The sequence below is a fragment of the Desmodus rotundus genome, chromosome 3 (genome assembly GCF_022682495.2).
Source record: "Desmodus rotundus isolate HL8 chromosome 3, HLdesRot8A.1, whole genome shotgun sequence".
In the NCBI taxonomy this organism is placed as follows: domain Eukaryota; kingdom Metazoa; phylum Chordata; class Mammalia; order Chiroptera; family Phyllostomidae; genus Desmodus; species Desmodus rotundus.
The window spans coordinates 143,245,253-143,270,773 of NC_071389.1; the positions used below are offsets into that span (position 1 = coordinate 143,245,253).

The 25,521-nt window shown below is 40.3% G+C and overlaps 1 protein-coding gene across 2 annotated transcripts; it reads left to right on the plus strand.

Annotated features, from left to right (window-relative positions):
* Window positions 1–2,056: 2,056 nt before the first annotated feature.
* AVPR1A (arginine vasopressin receptor 1A) lies at window positions 2,057–18,960 on the plus strand. Of its 2 annotated transcripts, none has more exons than XM_053921220.1 (3): window positions 2,057–2,070; window positions 10,086–12,273; window positions 14,417–18,960. In XM_053921220.1, the coding sequence occupies exons 2-3, from the start codon at window positions 11,295–11,297 to the stop codon at window positions 14,701–14,703; spliced, it is 1,266 nt and encodes a 421-aa protein (XP_053777195.1). In that variant the 5' UTR covers window positions 2,057–2,070; window positions 10,086–11,294; the 3' UTR covers window positions 14,704–18,960. The 2 variants fall into 2 exon arrangements, with proteins under 2 accessions (XP_053777195.1, XP_024432152.2); XM_024576384.3 differs by lacking the exon at window positions 2,057–2,070 and adding an exon at window positions 9,900–9,977.
* Window positions 18,961–25,521: the final 6,561 nt, after the last annotated feature.

Consider the following 25,521-nt stretch of genomic DNA (forward strand, 5'->3'; position numbering starts at 1 on the left):
CCTCACTGATACAGACACCAGACAACGGCGATGGGAAGAGAGAGGGCCCCGATTTAAAGTAGGAATTTGGGGGGACATGTTCTTTTACTGAAAACACTTCCCTGTAGCTGGTATAGAACTAGGTCTTTCTAAAAATATATTATAAAATTGGCATGAGCATCCTTATCCTAAAAAGAGGCTTAAGTTTTGTTTAAAAATCATTTAGCCAGAAACAAGATGCAAACAAGATCTCTCTGAATGAAAGACCAGATATAATTTGTTACCTGGTTGGTAATGTCAAGAGAGAAGTTATGGAAAAATTCAAACCCTGTTAGATATCAAGTAGTTCTAAAAAGGGTGGTTTATTCAGAATAAGCTAAAATTCAATTTCTTTAAAAAAAACTAGTTCTTCCATTGATTCATGGAGGCCAGTACAACTGAAGACAGCCAGTCATTCAGGGTGCAACACTGTAGGTGAAATAATTCCATGCAGAAAAATTCCAAAAGTAAAAGGTGTTTTTAAAGTTTCAATAGCTAATTCAAAGTAAAATCTTCTCCTTCCTTCATAACAACCCCTTCAAACTATTCCCCTACTTAGGCAGCACTCTAAGGAGACCAGTAGGCTGGACCGCGCAGGGAAGGAGTGCGCAGCGCGGGAAGAGGGACGTTGAGTCATGACGACGTTTTGGTGAAATCCTGCAGCAGCAAATCCGCTCCCTTACTGAGGAGTCAATCATTAGCGATTAGCTGAAAGTCCACGGACTGCTGCAGTGAAACGGGACTGACATTAGCAGACAACACCGGCCAAATATTTAAGAAATGAAGATGGGCAAGAAAAATTTTAGAATCAGAACTACTACAAAGGACACATGGACAAAATCAAGGGGGAGGTTGGAGGTGGGGGTTCGGCTGGGATGGGGTGGAGGGATGGGGAGAAAAGGCATACAACTGTAACTGAATAACAATAAAAATTAAAAAATAAATAAATAAATAAATAATTTTAGAATCATATTACAATAAGAAATGAGTCTCCAGTGTTTGACTAATAAACAAATGGAATATAGAGTGATATTGGAAAGTTTATAAGGAGCAAATTAACTATCTCAACCTCCTACACAGAAGAATCCAGCCAAAATATTCACAAGACAAAACTCAGGGGACCTTTATCACCAGATAAGCGTACTGTTGAATTTTAAGAAGTATCAGTGAAAGCACCAGGAGGGAGGGATACGAAAGAAGGAAGAGCTGTTCTGGCAAAGGCAAAATTCAGAAGCATTGGGATTCCTTCCTTGAGCGTGTGCCGCAGTGGGGGCACAAGAGGGGGTGTATGACTTTGTACAGTTGTTTCATTCGATCAGAACAGTGTGGCTTTTTCAAAATTTCAGTCTGAATGTTCTTAAGGGAAACATGGATTTAGTCATCTAAATACAATTTCCCTCACTTCCTACTGTTCTATACCACAAATAAATATTACTTTTCTGGCCTCTGAAGGGACTTCCCTGCTTTACGACAAAGCAAAAATATATTTTATTAAAAGAGTCTCACATCAGAATGGTACCTCCACAAGACACTAGCTATGGGGACAGGAGGGGACATAAAATTGAGAGGAGGAGGAAAAAGGGAAACGAAACAAAGAGCAATAGACTAATAATATTCTGTACTTATTAGGATTTATTAAAACCTCCCAAAATAAAGCACTCTCATAATGTTGGATGTTTATTTAAGTGCTTCAGAAAAGACTCTTAAATTATTCAAATGTTAGGGGGAAGGGGGAATATAGGGTTTTATTTTTCCTTTATGTTGGGTTTGCTTTTAAGTACATTTTCTAAAAGCCTACAGCTTTTAATGTTTTTCTTAGCACAATATACACAAGATGAAGGACTAAAAACAGTCCCTTGAAATCACAAATCTTGGGAGGGTAGACTCCTCCTTTAGTGGGCACGTGTGGGAGGAGTTCGAAAGTATTTTAGAATCATTTTCCAACTACACAAGATCTTACAGTCTGTCTCTCTTTCTAGAGTTTCCCAGGAATTCTGCTACGCCCTCTCCTTTTCCCTTTACATGGAGGTCACTGTCCTGAGCAATTGCTAGGTAAGTGTCAGGTCTCTTGGCGCCCTGGGGGGTGGAGAAACTGGCAACTACTGGCTTACGTTATCCCATAAAATGTATTAAAACATCTAGACCACTTCTAAAAGAGAAATCCTGAAGTTCTTAACAAGAAACACTCGGAGACTGTCACATCATTTATAAGTTTATACTGCTCATTCATTTCCATATGTTAAGATAGGATTATTTTCAAATTCTATCCTCTGAAAGAGTTTGATTTATTTTTTTCAGTTAAGAGCATTAATACTCTCAGACATCTGGATCAAAGGGCAAAGAGGTCTGGGGACCAGATAGAAAGTTTAATGGTTCATTTTCTTATGTGGCACACAGTCACAGAGCTTTTGTGCAACTTCTCATGTGAAGTTCAAGATGTTTTTGAGATGCATTTAGAACAACAATAAGAAAGTGCACGATACTATCTCGTATCTTGAAAAGCGATGATGCATGCTGAAGTACTTGAAAATACCAGTGATATACTTTTTAGTCTCAGTAATTTCTAGCTTCTCCAAGTTGCCCGGCGGCATTTCTCAGAGAGTAGAAAGCATCATTCATTGCTCTGTGAGTGCACGTGAAAGGGATTTAGGGGAGGAAAAGAGAGAGGAGGTGCAAATCTATCCTGAAATCAAACGGTCATTGTTCAGCTTTGAACTCTAAACTAGAGCTAAGTCCAGAGCAGATAAAAAGTATAAAATCCAAAGAATGTTTAATTTGCAAATGCCAGGATCTTGAAAAATCCTTAGGTATTGTAAAACCTGGGTTGGCATTCAAGAGAAAATCCTGGCTTATCATGTGTGGGCAATGGAGCTTATCATGCCTCGGATCGCAGAGAGGAAGAGGACGCTACGCTGTTACACTGTAGATGAGTTTCCTGCCTAATAAAAACCCTTTATCGTCGTAAGCAGCGAAGAGTGTAGAGAGGGTTCAGAGAAAAGATTTAAAAAGTTATATGTTACTGTGGGAACCTCCTTTTTGCCCACTACATTTTAACTTTGAAACCCCAGGAAGGAAGAAATAGCAACTCCTAGGTATATTTGGAAACTGAAAAGTAGAAGAGGGTTGTATCCCATTTCCAGCTTGGAATTCTGCAAGGGGAAGGCTTTATAGAGTGTCACTAGTCATACCCAGGATTAAATCAATAGAGTGTATATGATATTTCAGTTTGTTTAAGCAGAGAGAATGACGTAGCCCACTGTGTCTGCCTTCATGGGACACAGGAGATTAAACAAAGTTCTTGCATGCCCAAGGGGGGAAGAAGTAACAGGACTTACGAAGGAGGCCAGGCAGTCAGTCTTCATGAAGGGTAGGGAACTCTAAAGTGCAGGGTGAATAGTCAAGCTGGGGACAGATGGTGGACCGGAGTAAGTCTACAGGATAATCAGTGTTGGCAAGAGAAGAGGGACCAAAGCAAGGGAAAACATTGAGTGTTCCTCCCAGACCGCTACTGTGGAGCCATCAGCTGCCTTGCCTGTCACAGGAGAACAGACCAGCTAGAAAAGCTATGGAGCTCAGCATGGGATGTAGCAAAGACAGAGTCATATTCCCAAGACCATTTAGGGCTGCTAATGCAAAATTTTTTTAAAGAGAAATTTTCATTTTACATGCAAATGTAAAATAAAGGTGTGCTAAAATTTTACTTAGCGTATTAATTAAAGAGAGTACCAGGAAGATGTTAAATCTATTCAAGGGTGAATTTGAGGAAGCATAACACATAGGCAGCCAGGAATGTTGAACTGAATTTGCTAACAGATACAAGACTATTTCTTATAGGATCATAAAGCACAACCTTTGGTGTTATCTTTACTGTAGGGCAGAAATCAACCACATTTCTATTGGACCAATTCATTTGCATTGTTAAGGACAAAAATCACTGATGGACAGCAAAAGTTGGCAGGTTAGTGGGTTGGAGGCTCTTGTGGGACATAAGAGTTGTTTATTCAGTGAATGTTGTTAGAATTACTAGCTAGCTGTTGCAACAGGACAGTAGAATCCCTAAATCACTCCTTACACCAAAATAAATTCCAAATGAAGATCTAGAAGTTAAAAATGCTGTATGTGTAATCTAACAGTATAAATATGGTTTTTGTAGCAACTACAATTTTAATTTGGGGGAAGATTTTCTAAGCATATCATTGAAGAAAATATTTCATAATTCTAACCTGAGGAAAACCAAACATTTATGTATTGTATAAATATGGGAATATGTGTACTCATATATATTTGTGTACATAATTCTTATTAATCAAGAACAAAAAGAGGCATAGCCAAATAGGAAATTGATCAAATGACATAAATAAATAATACACAAAAGAAGAAACACAAAGTTAGAAATATTTGAAAAGATATTAAACCTCACTAGAAACTAAAGAAAAATAAATAAAATTTAAAAGCAAATTAAATAAGGCCAATGATAAACTCAAGAAAATAGCACAAATATATAGACATCTTACAAATTAAAAAAAAACAATGAAACAAACTAGAAACACTACAGTAATGGACCAAAAATGTGAGTAGCTAATTTGCAAAAGAAAAAATATAATTAGATTTTTATGACAATATTTACCTTCATTATTAATCAGTCTATACACATTAAAACAGGTATTTATTCATTTGTCAAATCTGAAAAGACTTTCTTTTTTGATGCAATAAACTTCTTTTTAAGAGGTATATTGACAGATAACATTGTGTTAGTTTTAGGTGTATAGAATAATGATTTAATATTTGTGTATATAAAGGTTTTATTTTTAGCCCTGGCTGGAGTAGCCCAGTAGATTGAGTGTGGGCTGCCGACCAAAGGGTCACCAGTTCAATTCCCAGTCACGGCACATGCCTGGGCTGTGGGCCAGGTCCCCAGTAGGGGGTGCGTGAGAGGCAACCACACATTGATGTTTCTCTCCCTCTCTTTCTCTTTCCCTTCTCCTCTCTCTAAAAATGAGTAAATAAAATCTTTTTAAAAATGTTACTTTCAGAGAACAGATTCCATGTCCATGAAGCTGTGGAAAATGAGCACTCAGTGCACTGCTGATTAGACTGTAATAACCATATACTGTGTAATGTGGCTAATATATTGTGATTTTACAATAAAATTAAAATTTTATGTAACCTTACATGCAGTAATCCTACTTCCACAAATTTCATCTTAGGAAATAATCACAGGTGGTAAGTAAAGTGGTGTCTGTTAGCAGCACTGTGTGTAATGGCTGGGGGGCTGGAGGCGCAGTGAGAAACCTAGGAGGCCAGTGTTTTAGGGAAAAAAGGTGAAATATATAAAATAAATAAATATAACATAAACATAGATGCATCAGTGTGATAGGGAACTATGGAACCAAGGCATTGATGGCATAGGAGACTATTCAATGACATGGAGAAAAGTTCACAATATGATGTGAATTTGAAAAATCAGATTATAATATATAATATGGTCTAATTTTTGGTTTTATCTAAGATACACACGCAGTGAGAAAGAACTGGAGAGGCACAAGCAAATCGTAATTGTGATCATCTGTGAATGCTGGGTATAGTAGGAAATATTTTTAATTTTCTTCATTTTTTTCTATTTTCAATTTTTTAGTAACAGAATATTGTTCTAAGCAGGAAAATATAGCTACTATGGCTGAATGCATATAGCTTCTTTTCTTTTCTTCTCTTTATTCATAACCACAGAAAAAGTAATGTTAAAAATATGTTCCAGATTTTTATTTCTGCTCAGGTCTTCTGTGGCCGAGTGTGCTCAGTCATCATTCCATCATGATGAAATAAACCCACACAGATTTCCTTGTGTGAAGCAGCTTTCCAAAGTGCCGCATGGCATCAAGAGAGCCCATTGAAAGAATAGCTGAATTCTCGAGGAGATGGACCGGCTTTTCAAATACAAAGTTAAACAGAGAGTCTGGAAAACGCTAAAAGTTTTTTATGAACATTGGTTACATATTCTTTGTTTTTAACACTATATTTCATGTCAGGACAAATAAAAAGCCTCACATGTCCATTCGATTGCAGGTTCTCAGGAACCTGGAATGATGACGTCTTTATAGCTACTTCATTTTACCGACTTCCCATGTAATCAGATAGAAGTCTGTTCAGGAACACCGAGGTAAAGCTCCCAATATTTCAAGTTGATTCTATTTTACATCCATATCTTTCAAATATTTGGACAAAGTAAACCATAGAGATTCTCATGTATATATTGAAGTGACAGTTCAACGAATTTAACCTTTTCTCAGGCATCATGTCTGCTTTATCCGGGGATAAATTAATCGTAAGTATGTCACTATCACCATAAAAATACTAATGGAAAATAAAATGCAACATATTCCATATTTATCCCAGTCCCCCTACTGGTGAGAAAAGAAGAACTTTCTTCTGGCAAGTGTGTGAGAGGTGGCAGACTGAGTGGTAGGAGGAATGGATGAAAAATAAAATGTATTTTTTCAAAACTAACCCCTGTCAAACCCCAAGAAAAAGAGAAGAAGCTAAAAATATTTTTTAAATTTCAGTTTGTATTAAAACATTTGCTAATTCTTTCTACAGCATGTGTTAAGTGCCTGTGATGTATACAGAAGGCAGCAGGGCACAGAGGTTAGAGCCCAGGCCTTCACTTCAAGTGGACCGACCACGTGAGACTCAGCTCAGCCACCAGGAGCCTTGTGACTGTGGATTGGTTGCTTCCCCTCACTAACCTTTGTTTATGCATCTGTAAAGTGGGATAACAATATGTGCATTCCAATATACAGTTTTAGATATTATTTCAAATAGTTAATGAAATAATGAATTAAAACTCAGCTTATTCATTAAGAGCTTAATCGATGTTATAAATGTTAATCGTATCTATTATTATTACCACTATTACTACTACTACTACTATAACTATTATTGTCCTGTACTTGGTTTTCTAAAGAGGAAGCCAAAGGTATAGAACAACCAGTGCAGATCCTACAGACTCTCCTAGTCCTGAAGGAGAACATGTCAGGCATGAGTGAAACATTCAAAAACCAAGCCAGTGCCCCGTCTGCCTCAGTAAGACCTGGGAGCATGAGGCTCACAGGTGGCAGCACAGTGTAAGGGACAAGACTGTAAACTCTGCTGGAGCCAACTGCTTCTGTTTAAATCCCGGCTCGGCTACTACTGACTAGCTGTGTTACCTGAGGCTGGTTATTTGCCCTTCCTGTGCCTCTGCTCCCTCAGCTGTAAAATGAAATGGCCCTCATAGGGCCCTCCCTTGGGACAGTGCCCGGCACAGACAAAGTGTTAGTGATCCTTACATACTTCTCTGTATCCAGCTAAAGACCTAGTGATGTGCTGCAGACACTGTTGATTTGCTAGAAGCAGAGGTATGAATGCCAGACAGTAGCCCTCTAACTGCAGCGTCATTCGTTAACATTTGAAGGGAAGGAGTCATCGCAGGCTGTAGGAGTAAAAGGAATGCCCCTGCAGATACCCAATTTCCTCCATTTTCTCACTAACTAAAGGGAAGAAAACTGACAGCTTAAGGAAAGGACGTGAGACATACTGAATAGCAGTTATAAAGAAATACATAAGGTAATATATGATAAACTAAACATAACCCATTTATATTGGGAATCCCTGCCCCTAGGAGAGTAGGTTATTCTTGACTCACACCCTCAACTTCTTGACTAAGTCCAGTGGTGGCTCCCAAGCGCTCTGGAACTCCAACTACTTTAGTCAGTGTTCTTCAAGCTACGTCCATTGTCCTGTGACATGTCCGTCACCTTTGCATTGGGGAAAGTAAAAGGATGAAGGTTTTCCATGGTCAAATAGCTTTGGGAAACATAGGTAAACAAAGTTGAGCAGGTTTCTCAGAGGGTTTTTTACATACAAACCTCAAAGAGAGAATAGGATGCGTACACAGCACTTCCTCCAATGTATTGGACTGTGGCCTTCTTTTCCTATAAGAATGCTGTCAATTTCTTCTATTGCACAGAAAGGAGCTGGGGATATGCTGGTTCAATTGAAAGGAAAAGCCTTGTTGGCAAAGAACAGGTAATGCGGAGGATATTTACATATTTTTTAAAAGGAAGAATTAACATTTTGAATCCTACAAAATGCCAGAAACTTAAACAACCAACTATGTAAATAACTCAGGAACTGCATTGTTTTATCACCAAGATCTTACAGATGAAGAAGAATTTAAGGCTCAGAGATTAAAACAATGTCACAGCTAGTAAGTGAAGCAGGTAGCAGCTTCCATTAATTGAAATACTTCTTAAAATATCTGGAATTGCAAACTGGGAGAAAGACTGGCAAATGAAAGAGAAAGATGACTCCAGGCTATGTATGCACAACTTGCATATTTTTCTTTTCATCACTTCATGAACCCCCCAAAAGTATGTTAACTGAAATCCACTGCGAGTAAGAGGGAGAAAGCAGTAATTCTTAATACAAGAAGTACAGAACAAATGCAAATTGCTCTAAGAAAAGCACAAGATGCCACAGAAAATACTATGTTCTTTTCATATTTTAGGGCCACAATTTCTTTACCTCCACTCAGTAATTTTCATAGCAGTTCTAGTGAGGTACCTGAATCCTGAGTCTGTATTTCAATGGTCCTGGTTTCCTTTGAATGTAGAACCATTAAAATTAAGACAGACACACTTTTAAAACTATGTAGATTAAAAGAGGGAGTGGAATCTGGAATCTGCATTGAACATTTTTTGTTGAAATATACATATATATTTCAACAGGAAATTATATATTGTATTATATTATGTATATAATATATTATATATAATATCTTGTATATATAATATAGAAATTATATATAATATCTCTATGTGTGTCAAATACACATACAATAATACATGTGGGTAATTAACTAGTACTGTTGTTCACTGAATAAGAATATCTTCCAAATGTGCCCACTGGTGTAACCTAATGCATTACTTTTATAAATTGGATGTAGTTGATTATTGGATCAGAGAGCTTGACACAGATGAATGGTTTCCTCAGAGGCCACCACCATGTTCCTGGAGTAAGAGCAGCCAAAGGAACATTTGTGACACTGTAGTGCAGGTTCCCTCCCCTGAGGGAAATCTAAGCTCTCAAAGGGGTAGGGCCAAGAGCAATAAATTGCTGGGTTCTGGTCAATGGACCACTTCTGCAATACCCAGGGACTTTAGGGCCAGATATTACTTCTCGTAAGGAGCACTAATAGTGTAATTTGTGACTTGAAAGAAGGTCACCTCTCCGAGTCAGTGACCACTAAGTAACTGCTTGAAGGATTTTTCCAGGCAGGTGGTCTGGAAACCTTTTACTTATTGACACCTCTGAGCTTTTCAAATCTTTCTCTCCTTAAATATCTTGGAGAACATGAATTTTCTCCAAGGCTAGGTAGCTTGTAGTTTTGAGAGCATTTCCCTACACAGAACGTTTCTTGCTTGATCCTCACGATAACCTTGTAGTAGGTCAAGAGGGTACTTTTATTTCCATTTTTAAGATATATCAACTGAGACTTATACAGCCACAGTGAAGCAGGACTCCGGAAGGTCAAGTCCAGCAACCTTAATGTCAGAACCTTGGGATTCTGCATGAACGAACTGGGAAGCAAAGTGGAATTTCCACTGAGAAAGGCACCTCAGAAAATCTGTGGTTTCCTTTCCTATATTTTACAGATATTTTTGTGAGACTATCAAATTTATACCACAGCCACAATACACAAACATTCTGATAAAAAACTCATGTTCGTGTTCCTAGGCACAGGTAACCTTACAGTGCTTCTCTCTTCATTTTTTCTTTCGTGAAATAGCCTGAAAACAGCTCCCCCTTGCTGTCCTTCAAAGCAATGTTCACTAAAGTTAAAACGCAGAGCTCAGAGTAGTTCTGTCTTGCTTGGGCCCGCAGCTAAGCTCCAGTCGTCCAGAGTAACTAATTCATAAAAGGTAGGTGTTCTTTTCTAGAACTCTTCCTTCAGAGCGCCTCCTTCCTGCCACGACTGACTCTTTCTCACCGTCCACCCCCACCCCCACCCCCGACCCCTTCCTCTGCAGGGGCCTGGCAGATTTTCCGCTCCGGCATTGCCTGGGTGGCCGTTTTCCGGCAGCTGCTTTCTGTCCACTCGAAGAGATGTCCCCACGGACTACTGTGGCCCAGTTCCCGCCTATCGCCTCTGTGAGAATCAGGCTTTTCCCCGGAGAAAACCCCAAGGATCTAACTTAGAGAAAACTTCGTTGGTCTCGCCCCACTCCCACCCCCGACCCCGAAGAAACTGGAAAGCCACGAGAGGTTCCTTCCCCCAGATGTAGACACGCGCACGCACGGCGGCCACGAGGCTGCAGTGGCGAAGGGAGTGCGTCCTTCCCGATCGATCGATCGCGACCGTGCGCGGGGAATAGCGCGGGCGGAGAAGTTGCCCCGGAGAGCGTGCGCTCTAAGTCACCCAGCTGTTAACCCTGCAAAGGAGGACGGGGAGTAACAGGGCTGGGAGGGATGGAACTCCCTAGCCAAACTCCCCTGGGAAGAAAATGATTCCGGCTCGCTGCGGCGGGAGAAACCCGGGCTGAAGGAGGGGAAGTCCTGCGCCAAATTCGGACGCAAGAGCTCGCGCGCCCGGCAGTGAACTTGGGGTTTCTAGGTAACGTATTGAATGCATCTGTTGAAGTCAAATGTGGGGTTAAGGGGGCCGCTGAGCGAGGCTCAAGGAGAGGGTAGTAAGCCCCGAAAGCGCACGAACGTCCAGTTCTCCCAGATTTTTGGAAGAGAGGAGCGGGAAAGAGCCGCGATCCGGCCTCTCGCGCGGAGGAGTAGGCGCGTCTCCCCGCCCCGCCCCTGCAGCGGTGATGTAAAGAGGACGAGTCACCGACGTGCGGACGGGAAAATAAACAACTGGCCGGGAAGCGGGTCGGGAGGTGCGGGGAGTAGGCACTGAGCAGTCTCCAGCCACAGGGGCGAGAGGGAGCGCTTTCTGGGGAAACCAACCTCGCCCAAACAATTGAGTTTGGAGCCCAGTGTTTTTTGGAAGCTCGGAACGCACCTCCCCAGCTTCGTCCGAGTTGACAAAGGGCTGAACGGGAAAAGCTGCGGCGGCGGACCGAGAGCAGCTCAGTTGGTGGGTGGGACGTTGCGCGGGGAGACGCCTGCGGGAGGGATAGCGGAGCCCACGAGCGGCGACTGCGGGAAGGAGAGGACGCCTTGGAAGGAGCCCACGCACGCGGAGGAGGGAAGGGAGCGAGCCTTGGCAGAAGTCGAAGGGGCGCCGCATGGACAGCATGACGTTAGCCAGAAGCCCCGGTGCGGGCTCCGCGAGCAACTCCAGCCTGTGGGGGCCGCTGACCCCCGGCGAGGCCAACACGAGTCGGGAAACGGAGGCGCTCGGGGACGGCGAAGGTCCGCAGAGAGACGTGCGCAACGATGAGCTAGCCAAGCTGGAGATCGCGGTGCTGGCCGTGACTTTCGTGGTGGGTGTGCTGGGTAACAGTACCGTGTTGCTGGCGCTGCACCGCACGCCTCGCAAGACGTCCCGCATGCACCTCTTCATTCGCCACCTCAGCCTGGCGGACCTGGCCGTCGCTTTCTTCCAGGTGCTGCCGCAGCTGTGCTGGGAAATCACCTACCGTTTCCGGGGATCCGATGGGCTGTGCCGCGTGGTGAAGCACCTCCAGGTGTTCGTCATGTTCGTGTCGGCGTACATGCTAGTAGTCATGACCGCCGACCGCTACATCGCCGTGTGCCACCCGCTGAAGACGCTGCAGCAGCCCGCGCGCCGCTCGCGCCTCATGATCGCGGCCGCCTGGGTGCTGAGCTTCGTGCTGAGCACGCCGCAGTACTTCGTCTTCTCCATGGTGCAGGTGGACAACGTCACCAAGGCCTACGACTGCTGGGCCAACTTCATCCAGCCCTGGGGGTCCCGCGCCTATGTGACCTGGATGACGAGCGGCATCTTCGTGGGACCGGTGGTCATTCTCAGCACCTGCTACGGCTTCATCTGCCACCACATCTGGCGCAACTTCCGCGGGAAGACGGCGTTGCGCGGGGGCAAGGGCGCGGAGGGCCCCGGTGGCGCCTTCCACAACGGGCTCCTGCTCGAGCCCTGTGTCAGCAGCGTGAAGTCCATCTCCCGCGCCAAGATCCGTACGGTGAAGATGACTTTCGTGATCGTGACGGTTTACATCGTTTGCTGGGCGCCATTCTTCATCGTCCAGATGTGGTCTGTCTGGGATGTGAACCTCACCTGGGTCGGTAGGTGTCGGGACAACAGAGGAAGGTGCAGGGATGGAGCCTCGGGAGCAGGGGTGGGGGTTCTTTTGATCATACCCTCTAGCACAGTCCTTCCTAAACGTATGTGTGCATGAGAATGACACCTTGCCTGAAATTATCAAAAAGGCAAATTCCTGGGGTCCCTGCCCCAAACGTTTTGACTCAATCGCTCTGGAATGGGGCCCAGCAATCTGCACTTGTAGCTTGCAATGATCCCAAGACCACAAATCCAGAAACTGCGCCCTAAAGTGAGCCACACAACTTCAAAAACAAAATGACTTTCTGCCAATCACTAATCTCTGTGTTAATTACCTGCTTTCCAATCTACTGGATTCAAGGAAATAATTTTACTGTCACAACTGCTTTTGCTAGTTTGTGAAAAATATCACAATTAATACAAAAATTTTGTAGAAATGCCCCAAGGGCAAAGGTAAAATGGACAAACTTTTTCTGAAGAAAGAATTCTGTAAGAAGTCAATAATTCTAATTTGGCATTTAGCTAGTGTTCCATTTCTTATTTTTTAAGTTTTTTCTAACAGTTACTTTAACACTCCTTTTTCTGGTATTTCACAGGAGAATTATTTTTACAAACTCTAAATCTGTTAGACTAATTAATTAGTCTTTCAGCAATATCTTCACCACGCATCCTTACACGTCTTTGTGCAAGCCTTGCAGTAGTTCACCGAGAACGTTCTCTACACCCACTAGCTTGTTTGACTTTAATTCCTTTACAAACTAAAAAATTATTTCACAAGAATTTACCCCAAAGGGAATTGTTTAATATTCTATCTTGAAAAAAATTCCTTTTAGTAAGAAAAAAAACTTTCAAAAGAATCGTAGCATAGAATGTTACCAACAACAGCTGTACTTGGAAAATGGGTGTCTGGGAAGAACTGTCTTGTTATTTGGGATTGGGTATGAAGTATATGTGAAATACTTTGGAAGTTATATGTGCAGATAAAACATATGAGAGTGAATTTAATTCAAACAAATGAAAATATTAGTACGACTATAATATTACAGATGAAAAATACAACATAAATGCTATATTTTTGGTTTACCATTTCCTGTCTTGTTTGGTCTTAGCAGCCTCTTAATTATTGCCAATCAAATAAAAATTCAGTTCAGTAATTACTTTATTGGGAGTTAGACATGGTATTGAAAACTTCTTCACTCATGTGTAAGTGTGTTGATGATTTCCATTTATTTTAATAGTCTTAGTCATGGATCACGACCACCTTAAAGGTATGGAATGATGAAACAACCTGTAATTTATTCTGTCACAGCAGGAGTGAGAAGACCCATACTTACATTTTACAATCAAGGGAAAGTCAGTACTTGCTGATTGCTGTGATCTTCAGAAAAGACATATTGTCTGTTGTTCCACTGTGAAAGTTTATAATGTGTATGGAGTGTACCAGTGCAAACTAACATAAAATATTTCAAAAGCCTATCAGAATTTTCTAATTCAGCTGTTCTTAATAATTTTATAATTTGTTTAAACCACAAAGATGGTTTTCTTTTAAAATCAAAAGAATTCTCTAATTAACCAAAGAAGAACAACTATTAAATATTGTATCTGTCAGGAACCTATTTCAACTGCCCCCTTCTGTATAGTTACGTTATTACAAATTACGTTTTAATATTAAAAAATTTAAAACTATTAAATATGGTCCATGATGTCATACTTCTGCCCGAGTTATTGGGATGAATACGAGTTGGTATATGTGCTTATAGACTCGAAATTTCATTGAAGTTGCAACCATTTTGTAAGTGTTGTGTCTTTAGCACATGCTGGTGCCAGTATAAAGGAGACAAAATTTTTTAAAATAAATTACTTAATATTCTTAACTCCTTAAAAGTTCCACTTATTCTATTTAAATATTTTAATACTGTTTTAAAATATTTGAATGAATGTCAAGGCATTTTGCTTATGAAAATATTTTATAACCAAGCAATTTCCATCTACCACCTCTTTCCCTAAATGATTAACAAAAGACTTCATTTTCTATATTAACCCATAACTTTTGTCCTGCTTTCCTTCGTCAATAGAAGAATAAATTTATCCAGTGCTCAGTTATTTGCATTTAACTATTTGAATAACCTCCTCTTATGCTTCCCTTAGAGTCAGAAAATCCGACCATCACCATCACTGCACTACTGGCTTCCCTGAACAGTTGCTGCAACCCCTGGATATACATGTTTTTTAGCGGCCATCTCCTACAAGACTTCATCCGAAGCTTCCCGTGCTGCCAAAACATGAAGCAAGCATTCAACAAAGAAGACTCCGACAGTATGAGCAGAAGACAGACTTCTTACACTAACAACCGAAGCCCGACAAACAGTATGAGTACTTGGAAGGACTCGCCTAAATCTTCCAAGTTCATCAAATTCATTCCGATTTCAACCTGAGCCCCTCCGTCGTGAGGCTGACTCTTGAAACAGATTTTCTGGCCCATTGGCTGAATCCGGCTAGCAGTCCTGAGAACAAACGAACTACAGGAGATAAGCATAAATCAATTTGTTGGGTACAAGACTCTGTTTCTTTTCTATTTGCATTTTCACAGTGCTATGACCAAAGGCTATGAATTGTTTTATACAGAATGGTAATAAAAAATGCTACACTGAAATTTTCAGGCCTAATTCCCAGACATAAATAAGACAAGTTTCTAAAGGAAAAAATCATAACCATCCTGACTTTATATTTTGTTGTTGGTTTCTTTTGTTTTCTTTTTATTTCTGACATAACTAAGGTTTGATTGGTTTAAAAGTCATGTAATATAGGGGACTTATTTCTGAACAAAGTGAGCTCATCCCCAATAAGCCTTAGTGTTTGAAAGGAATTAGAAGAGACTTGAAAAAAATTGTTCCCATCCAATACAGTCAACTCATACATCAGAAAATGCTGCCTCAAACGGTGTCCCAGACGTGGGGAGAGGCAAACAAGAGCAGGTAGTGTGGTTCAGAGTGGAAAGAGGAAAGTTCTCTTAGAAGCTCTAAATCACCTAGATTTCAAAACGGGAACTTTAGACCTGGCAGTTCCCTCCTGTAGGTTCCTCATGTTTTATCAGTTGTGAAAAGCCAATGGACTAAGATGCTGCAGGCTAGAAAAAAAAAGGGTCAATTCACTGATACTTTCTTTTTTCTCCCACTGCAAGGTCGTTTTAAAGTCAGGTTGGTATCAGGAATACTGAGTTTTAAGAGAAGAGTAGCAGCGGAGTGTCCAAGGCGCTGTGCAGACTGTCTCTGGGACATCAAAACGTGTTTTGACCCGTGTGGAACTACAACGCTGCGCTGTTGGACAGGGCCCTTTAACAAAAGCGTATGCTGGATACTGACATGAGCGTTGCTTTATGTTCTGGGAATCCAGATCCATAGATACAAGAGTCTGCTAAAAAGTGGCTCAGGATACACTATGTCCCCTCACATTTAAGTAAAAATAGCTTGGGCTTCCCTTCTGGTCTCCCACCAGAACATAACTCCCACAACAGTGTCAGTAGCAGAGAGGCAGGGTTTCGACCTCGATGCCATGGAGATGGGCAGAAAACTGCTCTGCACCTCATCTGACTTCCCTCTTTACTGAATGCGTGACTTTAGGCAAGTCACTTAAACATACGAAAAACTCCTATTTCCTTGGCTGTACGATGGAGTTGATAACACTTCCCTCCTGAGGTTATTGTGAGGACTACGTGAAACCAGGTGTGTGAAAGACCTTCAGAAATAAACTGCCAAGTGCTGTACAAATGATAGCAGTTGCTTTTATTATAGTCTTGGGGCCTTCCGAATTGCTCAGCCCTTTTCTGTTTACTTTTCATTAACCAGAATTTGTTGGTTTCATGTCTGGGGTATAAAATCCAAAAATTTAAATATAGCTTCGCTGATTCATTGGAAAGTACTGCCAGTGACCACTCAGCCTGACTTCTGCCTAACTTCAGTTTTCCAAGTTAAAGATAGAACTTGCCTTCCTTTGACTGCAGGTGAACCAAAGCCAGCCAAGAGCATCCATTTCTTTCATTTCTAAACAGAGATAAATTACATCATTTGACGGCTGTTACTGCATTTTTTATTAATGGAACTGGGTTTTTTCGAGCTATCTTGTCTGGCTCCTTTTCCTTCTTAGATTTGAGGATACATCATGCGTATTTTGCATCTCTTAAAGGAACTGACAGTTATTTTAATAGTATTGTTGGTTCTTGGAATGAACTCCATGGATAAGAAACTGAAGACTAGGCGGCGCCGTGAGAACCTGGAACCATCAACTTCACTCCTCTTCATTCTCTTGCTTTCCAAATTCTCAGGTCTTTTACTCCCTGGATTGATATGCCAATGTTTTATAGAGATCAAGCCCTGAGGTCTTAGACTTCTGCTTTTCTAAAATAACAAATATATTTCTTAAAGGGCAATACGAGCCATCAGTTAAGTTGATCAATTCTTTGTTATCAGAGGCACAGCAGCATCTCAGGAGCCCTGCCCTCTGTAACACTGTCGGCCCTTTGGACAACTGAGTTCAAAAACTAAAGCTCTTTGGGTTGGGACAAAGATGAGCCCACTTTTTTCCTAAATCTGTCTTTTTCTTAAGTAATAACCTCATGGTTCTTGTAGCTTGTCAAAATGTAAACCAATTCAGTTTGAATTTTCCTTCCAGGAACACCTATCAAATAAGGTGCATGCCAACCCACCCAGCTGTGTTTTCTCCTTTTAAATGCAGGAAAAGGCAAGATGAGGTCTGGGCAGACACCAGACAATCTAGTGATAGTTTTGCACTAAGCAAGTATATGGTCTTATTCTCTGTGGTTTAGGCTGAGAAACTTAACTTTTATAGTTGGTAAATTTTCTTAATGATATTCATGTGTCCCAAAACAATATTCTAAATTGAAGTATTTGCCTGTCTATTTCAGAAGAAAGGAAATAGTGGGTTTTAAGGAAAAAGACTGTTTTGGGAAGAGATTTCCCTTTCTTGACCAAAGAGAAGTTCTGAGGTATGACAAATGAAAGCTTGCAGTTAAGAATGCATGTGTTGTTTTATTTTATTTTATTTTATTTTGCACGGTTATCTGTGGCAAGATCCTGCAAGCATACAATATTAATGTGTCAATGTGAGTATGGGAGAGTGATTGAGAAATAATGACCCGTAAGGGGAAATTGGTGGTATTGTGTGTTGGGCATTTGACAAATGTTACCTGGTGATGGAAAAAAAAAAACATTTTAAAGTACATAATGTGTTCATTTTTGGACATGTATTTTTAAGGTGTAAAACTACCCAGCTTTTATACTAAAATACCATTTGGAATGTAACTATGAAGAAAATTAGTGAAACTCCATGGTTAATTATATACTTGTCTTACATGCAGAATTTCTATCATCATCAAAGCAGATTTCAGCCATGATTGAGAGAAGGGTGTGGTTTTTGAAGAGAAAAAACTACTGAGTAGGCCTAATAACATGTGGTAGCCTCCTAAATGTATTATAGTTCCTGGAATGGACAAAACCATTGATGATTAAGAAACACAACTTTAATCTGTTATTACACAAGTAAAGCCATCCAATTATATTAAAGTTTTATGTTTTTCAGATCCTAAAACCTACACTTTCATAATGTAATTGGACATCAGTGCTTTAAATTATAGCTTCAGAGTTTTCTCTACCACCAAATCATAATTAGGAGCTAGACAGGGAGACATTGAGCCTAGTCCTTCACCCCAAATATCAGAGAATAGCCTCCTTTAGGTCCACATAAACTGAGTCCTTTTGGATTTTCATACTGGAGGCAGCAGCTCTTCTTGGAGTAAGCCCAGGGCAGGGCCGTCGGGATGCTAGTCCCAGAGGTGCAGAGGCAGCCACTTTCCTCCTTCCTTTCTCTCCTTCCCCGCGGCCCTTCTAGTGCACTCAGCATCGCTGGCAACAGTTGCGATCATCAGTAACAAAGGGCAATGCAGATTACAGAATAATTCTTCATTACAATTTGACCTCAGACCATTTGAGCAAAACTGAAGAACTATCTATATGAGTTATGTCCTCAAGGCAGCCTAAATGGGTTGAGTCACACAAATTGTGAGATTCCATTGCATATATAGGCATTTAAATAACACTATTCTAATTCAATTTTTTAGGTTTAGTAAATTATCATGAATAAAAAATATATTTGACCTATAGTATGTCAGTATTAAAAATATATAGCTAAAAATTCAATGCCATTACTTGTTTATATTACAAAATATAAAATCACATCATTTTTTTTACATTGAATTATATTCTAAATAAAAACAAATTGTTACAGAGTGAATTAAATAATTTTGTGTCCCAGAGTCAAGTTAGCAAATCTGAGGATAAATCTGATGGTAATATCACCATAACTGATAATTATTATTGAATAAAATAATTAACTTTTCCACACATGAAAATAGTTGTATTTATATCACAGGGTTTATGACACATTCTATAATGTATTAGCTCATTATTATAGCAAGTTTTTAAGAATTAATATTGTATATTTAATATCCCATTTTTAGAATTGTTTTTCAAATGTTCTGTATCCCCAAGCTTAATGTGCTATATACAGAATAATTTCAATGTGTTTTCTTGGGGAAATTATATGATTCTGGTTTTGATGGATGTTGAAATGTTTTGTGATTGTACCTAATATTTGGTCCTTTACAGAAAAAGTGGCTCCTGGGGTGGGGTGGAGGGATGGGGAGAAAAGGCATACAACTGTAATTGAATAACAATAAAAATTTTGAAAAAAGAAAAAGTGGCTTGTGGTATTATACTGAAATTACTGGTGAATTGATTCCTTAATCTTACTGCATATTGGCATGATTCCATAAATAAAAGCAAATCTCAAAATTGCTTGAAAGAATTTTTCTGCAATCTAGTTTAATGAGGAAATACACTGCAGTTTAATTGTGCTGATTCTGAAAAACATAGAAAATGTTTTACCACGGGTTGCCATTGACAGCTCTCTATCTGAGCACAAAGCAGTTCATGTTTATACTCTATCTCAAGAACAGAGGAAACTTCATAACTGCCTTTTCAATAAATTACCAAAACGAAATCAAATTAACTATATTTTAGTCTGTGTTAACACAATCAAAGTAATCGGTTAGCTGAGGTGCTGTGTGCCATCCTCGCCGGAAAACGTCACTCTGTCCTCTTGCCTCCGGAAGTGGTGGGACTGATGTCTGAGCTCATGCAGCAAGACGCTTCCCGTTTCACAGTCTTCAAAATTGGAAGTCTTTACCCTGTGGGCTAATACATTCGAATCACATTAACTTTCAATTTATTCTTTTTCTTTTATAAGTTGAACCCTAATGGCATGGATGAAAAGGCTTATTTTGGTTTTGGCTTACACTCTAGAAACAGTGAATGCCCAGAATGGAAGAAAGGGAATTTGAAGTCTCTATTTTAAAATACTGTTATTTTAAAACTCACTGTTATTTTGAAAGATTTATAAAGGCTTCGGAATAAACAGGATTTCTACCAAAACATATTTTTAAAAGGTCCTATCAATCAGGTAAAACTGAACTAAGAGTTCCATTGTATACCAGAAGACTCATATAAGTGTACTAGTGTACAATTTATTCATTTTCTATCTTTAATCCTCCATAATCTCTAGAGTTATCATTTCTGCCTTGCTTCATTTTAAAAGCCCTCTAAATACCTTCTCTATGACATATATCAAAATGATTGCAATGTTGTTGAGTTATTGCTCTGTTTTCTCCACAACAATCACATGTTTATCATAAAAACAGGAAGTGTTTCCTCTTCATCTTTGAATCTTCATATTATGGTAGCTGTCTGTAATATGTGCTTACTTAATGAAGTTAATGTAGAGCTACAGATATGATATTTATGTGTTAGTGTAGACAAATGACTAGCAGCATTTGGAACAACAAGGCAAAGTCTCTGTCTTGCCTGAGATTGAAGAGGAATCCTCAGGGTTGTTATGAATTCCTGCCTCTGTTCAACTCTGAATCCACAGCCCATTAGTTCACTTCTCGTGACTGCTTTTTCTTCACTCATTCCCCTGCCACTTTTCTTCCAGCAGTCCTGGACATGTGGCTGCCCTGTATGATGGGGTTCCCCTGAAGGCTGGGGGTCCGGTGGGGGGCTTAGATTATGCCTCAGAAGAGAACGTGATTCATATGCACTCCCCTAAAGGTTCGTGGTTGTCCCTTCTAATGGGGATTAGTCTCTAACTGTCCTTTCTTTTAGGACCTGGCTGGCTGCTCTCTTGCTCAATCATCGCCTCACTACCAAGACCCAAAACCTTTGTTTTTCCAACTGTCAGAAATTAACATTTCTTCCACTTTGTTTTGTAGAACGATTTAGATTTTATTTGTCAAAAACACTCAGTCTGTGCTTTTCAAAACAGCTCATTGTCTCTAAAGGTGTTTTCTCCAAGTATAAGAACCATTCTCATTCTAAAAGAAATATTGTTTTTCCTCTATCAAACAATTCAAACTGCATTGAGCTTTTTAAGTCACCTCTTTTTTTCTTCATTTCTTTTAAACTAGTTGTAAAACATATATAGGGTGCCTGCAACGTTCAGATTCTTCCCTTTTAACGCACTTGTGTAACTTGCACACAGTTGATGTTTCTCCGTGTTGGATTGCACTCTGTTCCCCTAAGGGCACAGTTATTGTGCAAGATCACCTCACATTGCTCTACCAGACGTTTTCCCACAACACTCTTCGAGGAAATTCTGTAACATTCCTTTCCGTAGCAGGCAAGCCTAAGCAAAAGCACACACTATTGGGACAGATACAGAGATATAGATGCAGATACTCCACACGCTGTTTCTTAGAGCAGTTTTAGGTTCACAGAAAAACTAAGTGGAGGGTACAGAGATTTCCCACATGCCCTCCCTTGCTATCAGAGTTATACGTTTGTTACAATTGATGGGCCCACATTGATACATCCTGATCACCACGAGCGCATACTTTACACCAGGCTCACTCTTGATGCTGTTCAATCTACGGCCGTGGGCAAATGTATAATGGCACGTATCTACCATTACAGTATCATACACGGCATTCTCACTGCCTAAAAGTCTTCCGTGTTCCACCTGCCCTTTCCCCAACCCCTGGAAGTCACTTACCGTTTTACTGTCTTTCGTTTTGAGTGTTATATTTTAATAGCCACTCTGTCCTTAACGCCCTGCCTGGCCCAGATCTTTGCTCCAGCTTACCTATGACTTTATTGTAAAACAATATCGTATAAAATAGACCCATCAACAACTCTAAGATATTTGCAAGCATGGAAACATGAGGAAAAAAATCCAACCACAATTAGCCTTGCACTCCGGCCCAGACATTTATCAAATTCTCCACCTGAAGCTCTTATACCCCTCTCCTCTTTCTCCTTTCCCTCCCCCTCATGCCAATTTAAAAGCACCTGCCATTTACCAGGCTTCACTTTCCAGCTGTGGCTCAATTTTTAGGCAGCAGCAGAAAAGTTTTCAAGGGAACAGCACCCCTTTCACAATCTGACTTGAATGATGCTTCTCTCCCCTCAAGCCTGTAGCTTGTCAGTGAGAAATCCAGGGCCCAGAACATGCCAAAAACGCTTAGTCCTACAGAGCTCTTGAAAACAGAGCAGCCTATAAACAGTGAGAGCCCTTTTTTTCTGGTGTTTATTTTTTTTAATTATTTTTTTATTGTTTATTTTTTACTTGAAGTACAGTTGTCTCCATTCCGCCCCGCCCCCAACTCCCCTCTGACCCACCCTCCATCCTACCTCATTTGGCTTCGTCCATGTGTCCTTTATACATGTTCCTTGACGATCCTTTCCCTATTTTCCCCCATTATCCCCTCCCCCCTCCCCTCTGCTCACTGCCAGTGTGTTCTTTATTTCCATGTCTCTGCTTGTATTTTGCTCGCTTGTGTGTTTTGTTGATTAGCTTCCACTTATAGGGGAGATCGTATGGAGAACCTTTAGAAAAGCCAAAGGACCTAAAGACTGTATTTGGAGATAACAAAGAACCCAGATAAGATTCTTACCTAACTTCAATTTTTCAAGAAAAAACTATAAAATATGAACATTTTTGAAGTATTGCAACTGATAGTTATCCTGCAAGTGTTTCATTTTGTAGAAACACCGTTTACTACAGCATCCAGATAATCTGCCCAACCCCTGACCCAAACAATGGAGATAAATGACTAACCAGCTCGGGAAGGAAACAGGGATCCTCAGGACAAAGAAGAGGAGAGTTTGCCATTTGGAAGTTTTTGTAAATACACAAAAATGTCTTTTCCACCCCTATTTTTATTCTAATTTACAACTGATCTGCTAAAAATCCCAAAGAACTTCAATAAGATGGTTACAGTTTAGATGACTATAAAAACCAGCATCCAGGAATTTTTTAAAATGGTTCACCTAAGCAAAACTGGTCATTTTCTTAAACAAATAAATAAACTTTCATTAAAAAAGTAATCTTTAAAGTATATAGAAATCTTCACTATATTGTCAGTGGGTTATTATGTAAATAGTGTGGGAATGAATGCTTTGAGTGGGTGAGTTATTGTTTGGTATTAAACACGGGCTAAGAATGTCAGAGTTAATTTGTTCCAAAATCACTCGCTGCTTTTCCTGTTTGTGTTAGGGAGTATAAGTCTGATTTTCAAGGCCTACACTCACATTCAAGGAAATATAAAAAGTTCAGGATCTTTGGAAAATAAAATGCTAATATGATTTTGTCTTCATTAGAATATAGAACTACTGTAGTTAATCTTTAAAATTTCTAATCTTTTGACTAATAAATATCCCTGTAGACATGAGAAGTGTGTGCCCAGCTCATAGTTCCATTATAAATGAGAGATGAAGGGACACCTATGATCAGGGTTCCTGAATTTTCCTGTTCTTTCTGAATGCTTTAGGCTTTCTTTGGTGGTATTTTTCTCTCTTATTCAATGCAGAAAACATGTCTCTGAGCATTTTAGGAATAGGGGAGAAATAATTTTTCCTCTGCTGAAACTTTTTTTTACCTTAAAACCAGTCCCTATTTCTAGCCGACTTGTGCATGCCTTTTTTTTTTCTTGTTGTTCAATTACAGTTGTCTGCATTTTCTCCCCACCCCTCCATCCCACCCCAGCCAAACCCACCTCCCTCCCCCACCTCCACCCTCCCCTTTGGTTTTGTCCATGTGTCCTTTATAGTAGTTCCTGAAAACCCCTCTCCCCACTGTCCCCTCCCTACTCCCCTCTGGTTATTGTTAGATTGGTCTTAGTGCATGCCTTTCTAATTTGTCTGTTTGACTTTGGTTTGACTGGAAGGCAGGGTGCTGGAGCTAAAGATAAGTCTCTAAACTAGAATATTTCATTTCTTAATCTGAAAATTCTTTCTCTGTCCCAGTAAGTGGCATCAGACACTGATGTCACCACTTTATGTTGGCACATCCAGCCCTGTAATATAGCCCTGTCTCGAACTCATTAGCTTCTGCTACCCAGTGCAGCTTCAGTCCACTTGCACCTGGAGGAAACTCCTTCCAGCTTGGCCTTTCAACTCTTGCTCACACAGCTCTCTTCAGCCCACCTGAAGGCCTCTGAATCCTAGTTCCTCAGCCCAGTGCTTCTCAAACTTTAATTTACAAACAACCCGGGGATCTTATTCAAATGGAGATTATCTGATTCAGCCAATTATGATTCACTAGGGTTGATAATGAGATGGAGGGTTTTTCCCACAGCCTCCCTAGTGATGAGGGCTGCCTGCCGATCCATACACCAGACTTTGGGGAGCAAGGCCTTAGAGGGTCTTGGAGCTTTTTCCTATATGGTGATGAAAAGCACTGCCTAACCATTTTCAGGGGTTCATCCCAGATTGGTCCCATATCTGGTATATGTAGCCTCTGAAATGACAAGATAAAATCAAATCTTCCAGGCAGGTCAATTCCTGAGAAGTGCTCTCTGAGGTTCCTTGCTCTGCCTCTTGCACCAGAATGTTGTCCTCAGAATTTCCCTTTGTAGCTACCAGATTTCGGACGCAGAATGCAGAAAAAGAGAATGGACCTGGGAACGCAAAGGCTAAAGTAAAAATTATTTTAGAAAGAGAGCCTATGTTTTTGCTGAAACAAGGAGAACACTGCCCTCCAGTACAGAAGATTTTCCCTACGCAACTTCCCTATGACCGCATCTATCCCATAAACCCACCCCTTAAACCTCCTGTTTCTAAGATGGCACTTGAGTGTCTCTCTCATAATAGTTTCTTTCCCCGCAGGCAGGATGATTAAGCTACATTCCCATAGCACCTGGACATAGTCATCTCACATTAGCATCATTAATCTATTGAAAATTTTCTGTCTGATAACTGTATATCTTTATCTTTACAATGTCTATATTGTTTATTCTTTTTTATTTTATTTTTTCCTGCAACATAATACATGCACATAATTTAAAAAAATTAAGTGGTACTAAGATGATGAAAAAAATTATTGTTTTCCAGAGGTTAAATATCACCATACCTTTTAAGTAATACACTAGTCTTCAATTTGTTGATTTACTTAGATCATTTTGACCTCCTGTTATGAGATTCAGTACACTCCCCTTCATCTTTTCTCTCCAAACTCCCAAATGTAGTCATATCAATATTTCAGTTATTTCAACAATCAGTGTTGTGTCATTATGATTAGAAAGCAAGGTTACAAACTCAGAACTTAAAGAAGATGGTACTTATTTACAAGACCTTCATTGGGGAAGAAAGAGGGGCACGCTCACAAGCCAGCATCTGGACAGCCCCATTTCCGGGCTCCATAACCCATACCGCACAGGCTTCCTTTCTGACATGAGGACAACCTAAGACCCTAAGGCCCCCTCCAACCATGGCCTTGCAGTCACCAGGACTGGAGGAGCCCCAGATCACTCTGGTAGGGAAGAGAAGACGGCACAGTCCTCACACTAGACCCCGAACTATAAATAAGGAGCTTCAGAAAGACTTACAAGAGGTGCTGGAAACATAGACTCGAATGAAGTCAGTGTTTGTCCAGCAAGACATGCAGAACATGTGGGAAGCCACAGTGCTCATCCAGGAAAGTAAAACATTAAGGGTCTCTTTGATAATAAAACTGTACATGTTTTTAGCTAATTATTGATGCGCAGCACTCGTTCTTTAACAAGAGTCTAACGTCTTTACAAAATGGAAAAATAAAAAATAGCTACTATTTTTTGCCCGTTTTCTAAATCTGATAGGCAGTATTACCCTTATAGTTTTACCCTTAATACTTAGGAAAAGCTTATTATT

Bases quoted from the DNA above. Each gene is read 5' to 3' on its own strand.
- AVPR1A (XM_053921220.1), top strand. From the start codon at position 11,295: ATGGACAGCATGACGTTAGCCAGAAGCCCCGGTGCGGGCTCCGCGAGC. The intron at 12,274-14,416 runs GTAGGTGTCGGG...TGCTTCCCTTAG, and splicing joins TGTGAACCTCACCTGGGTCG to AGTCAGAAAATCCGACCATC.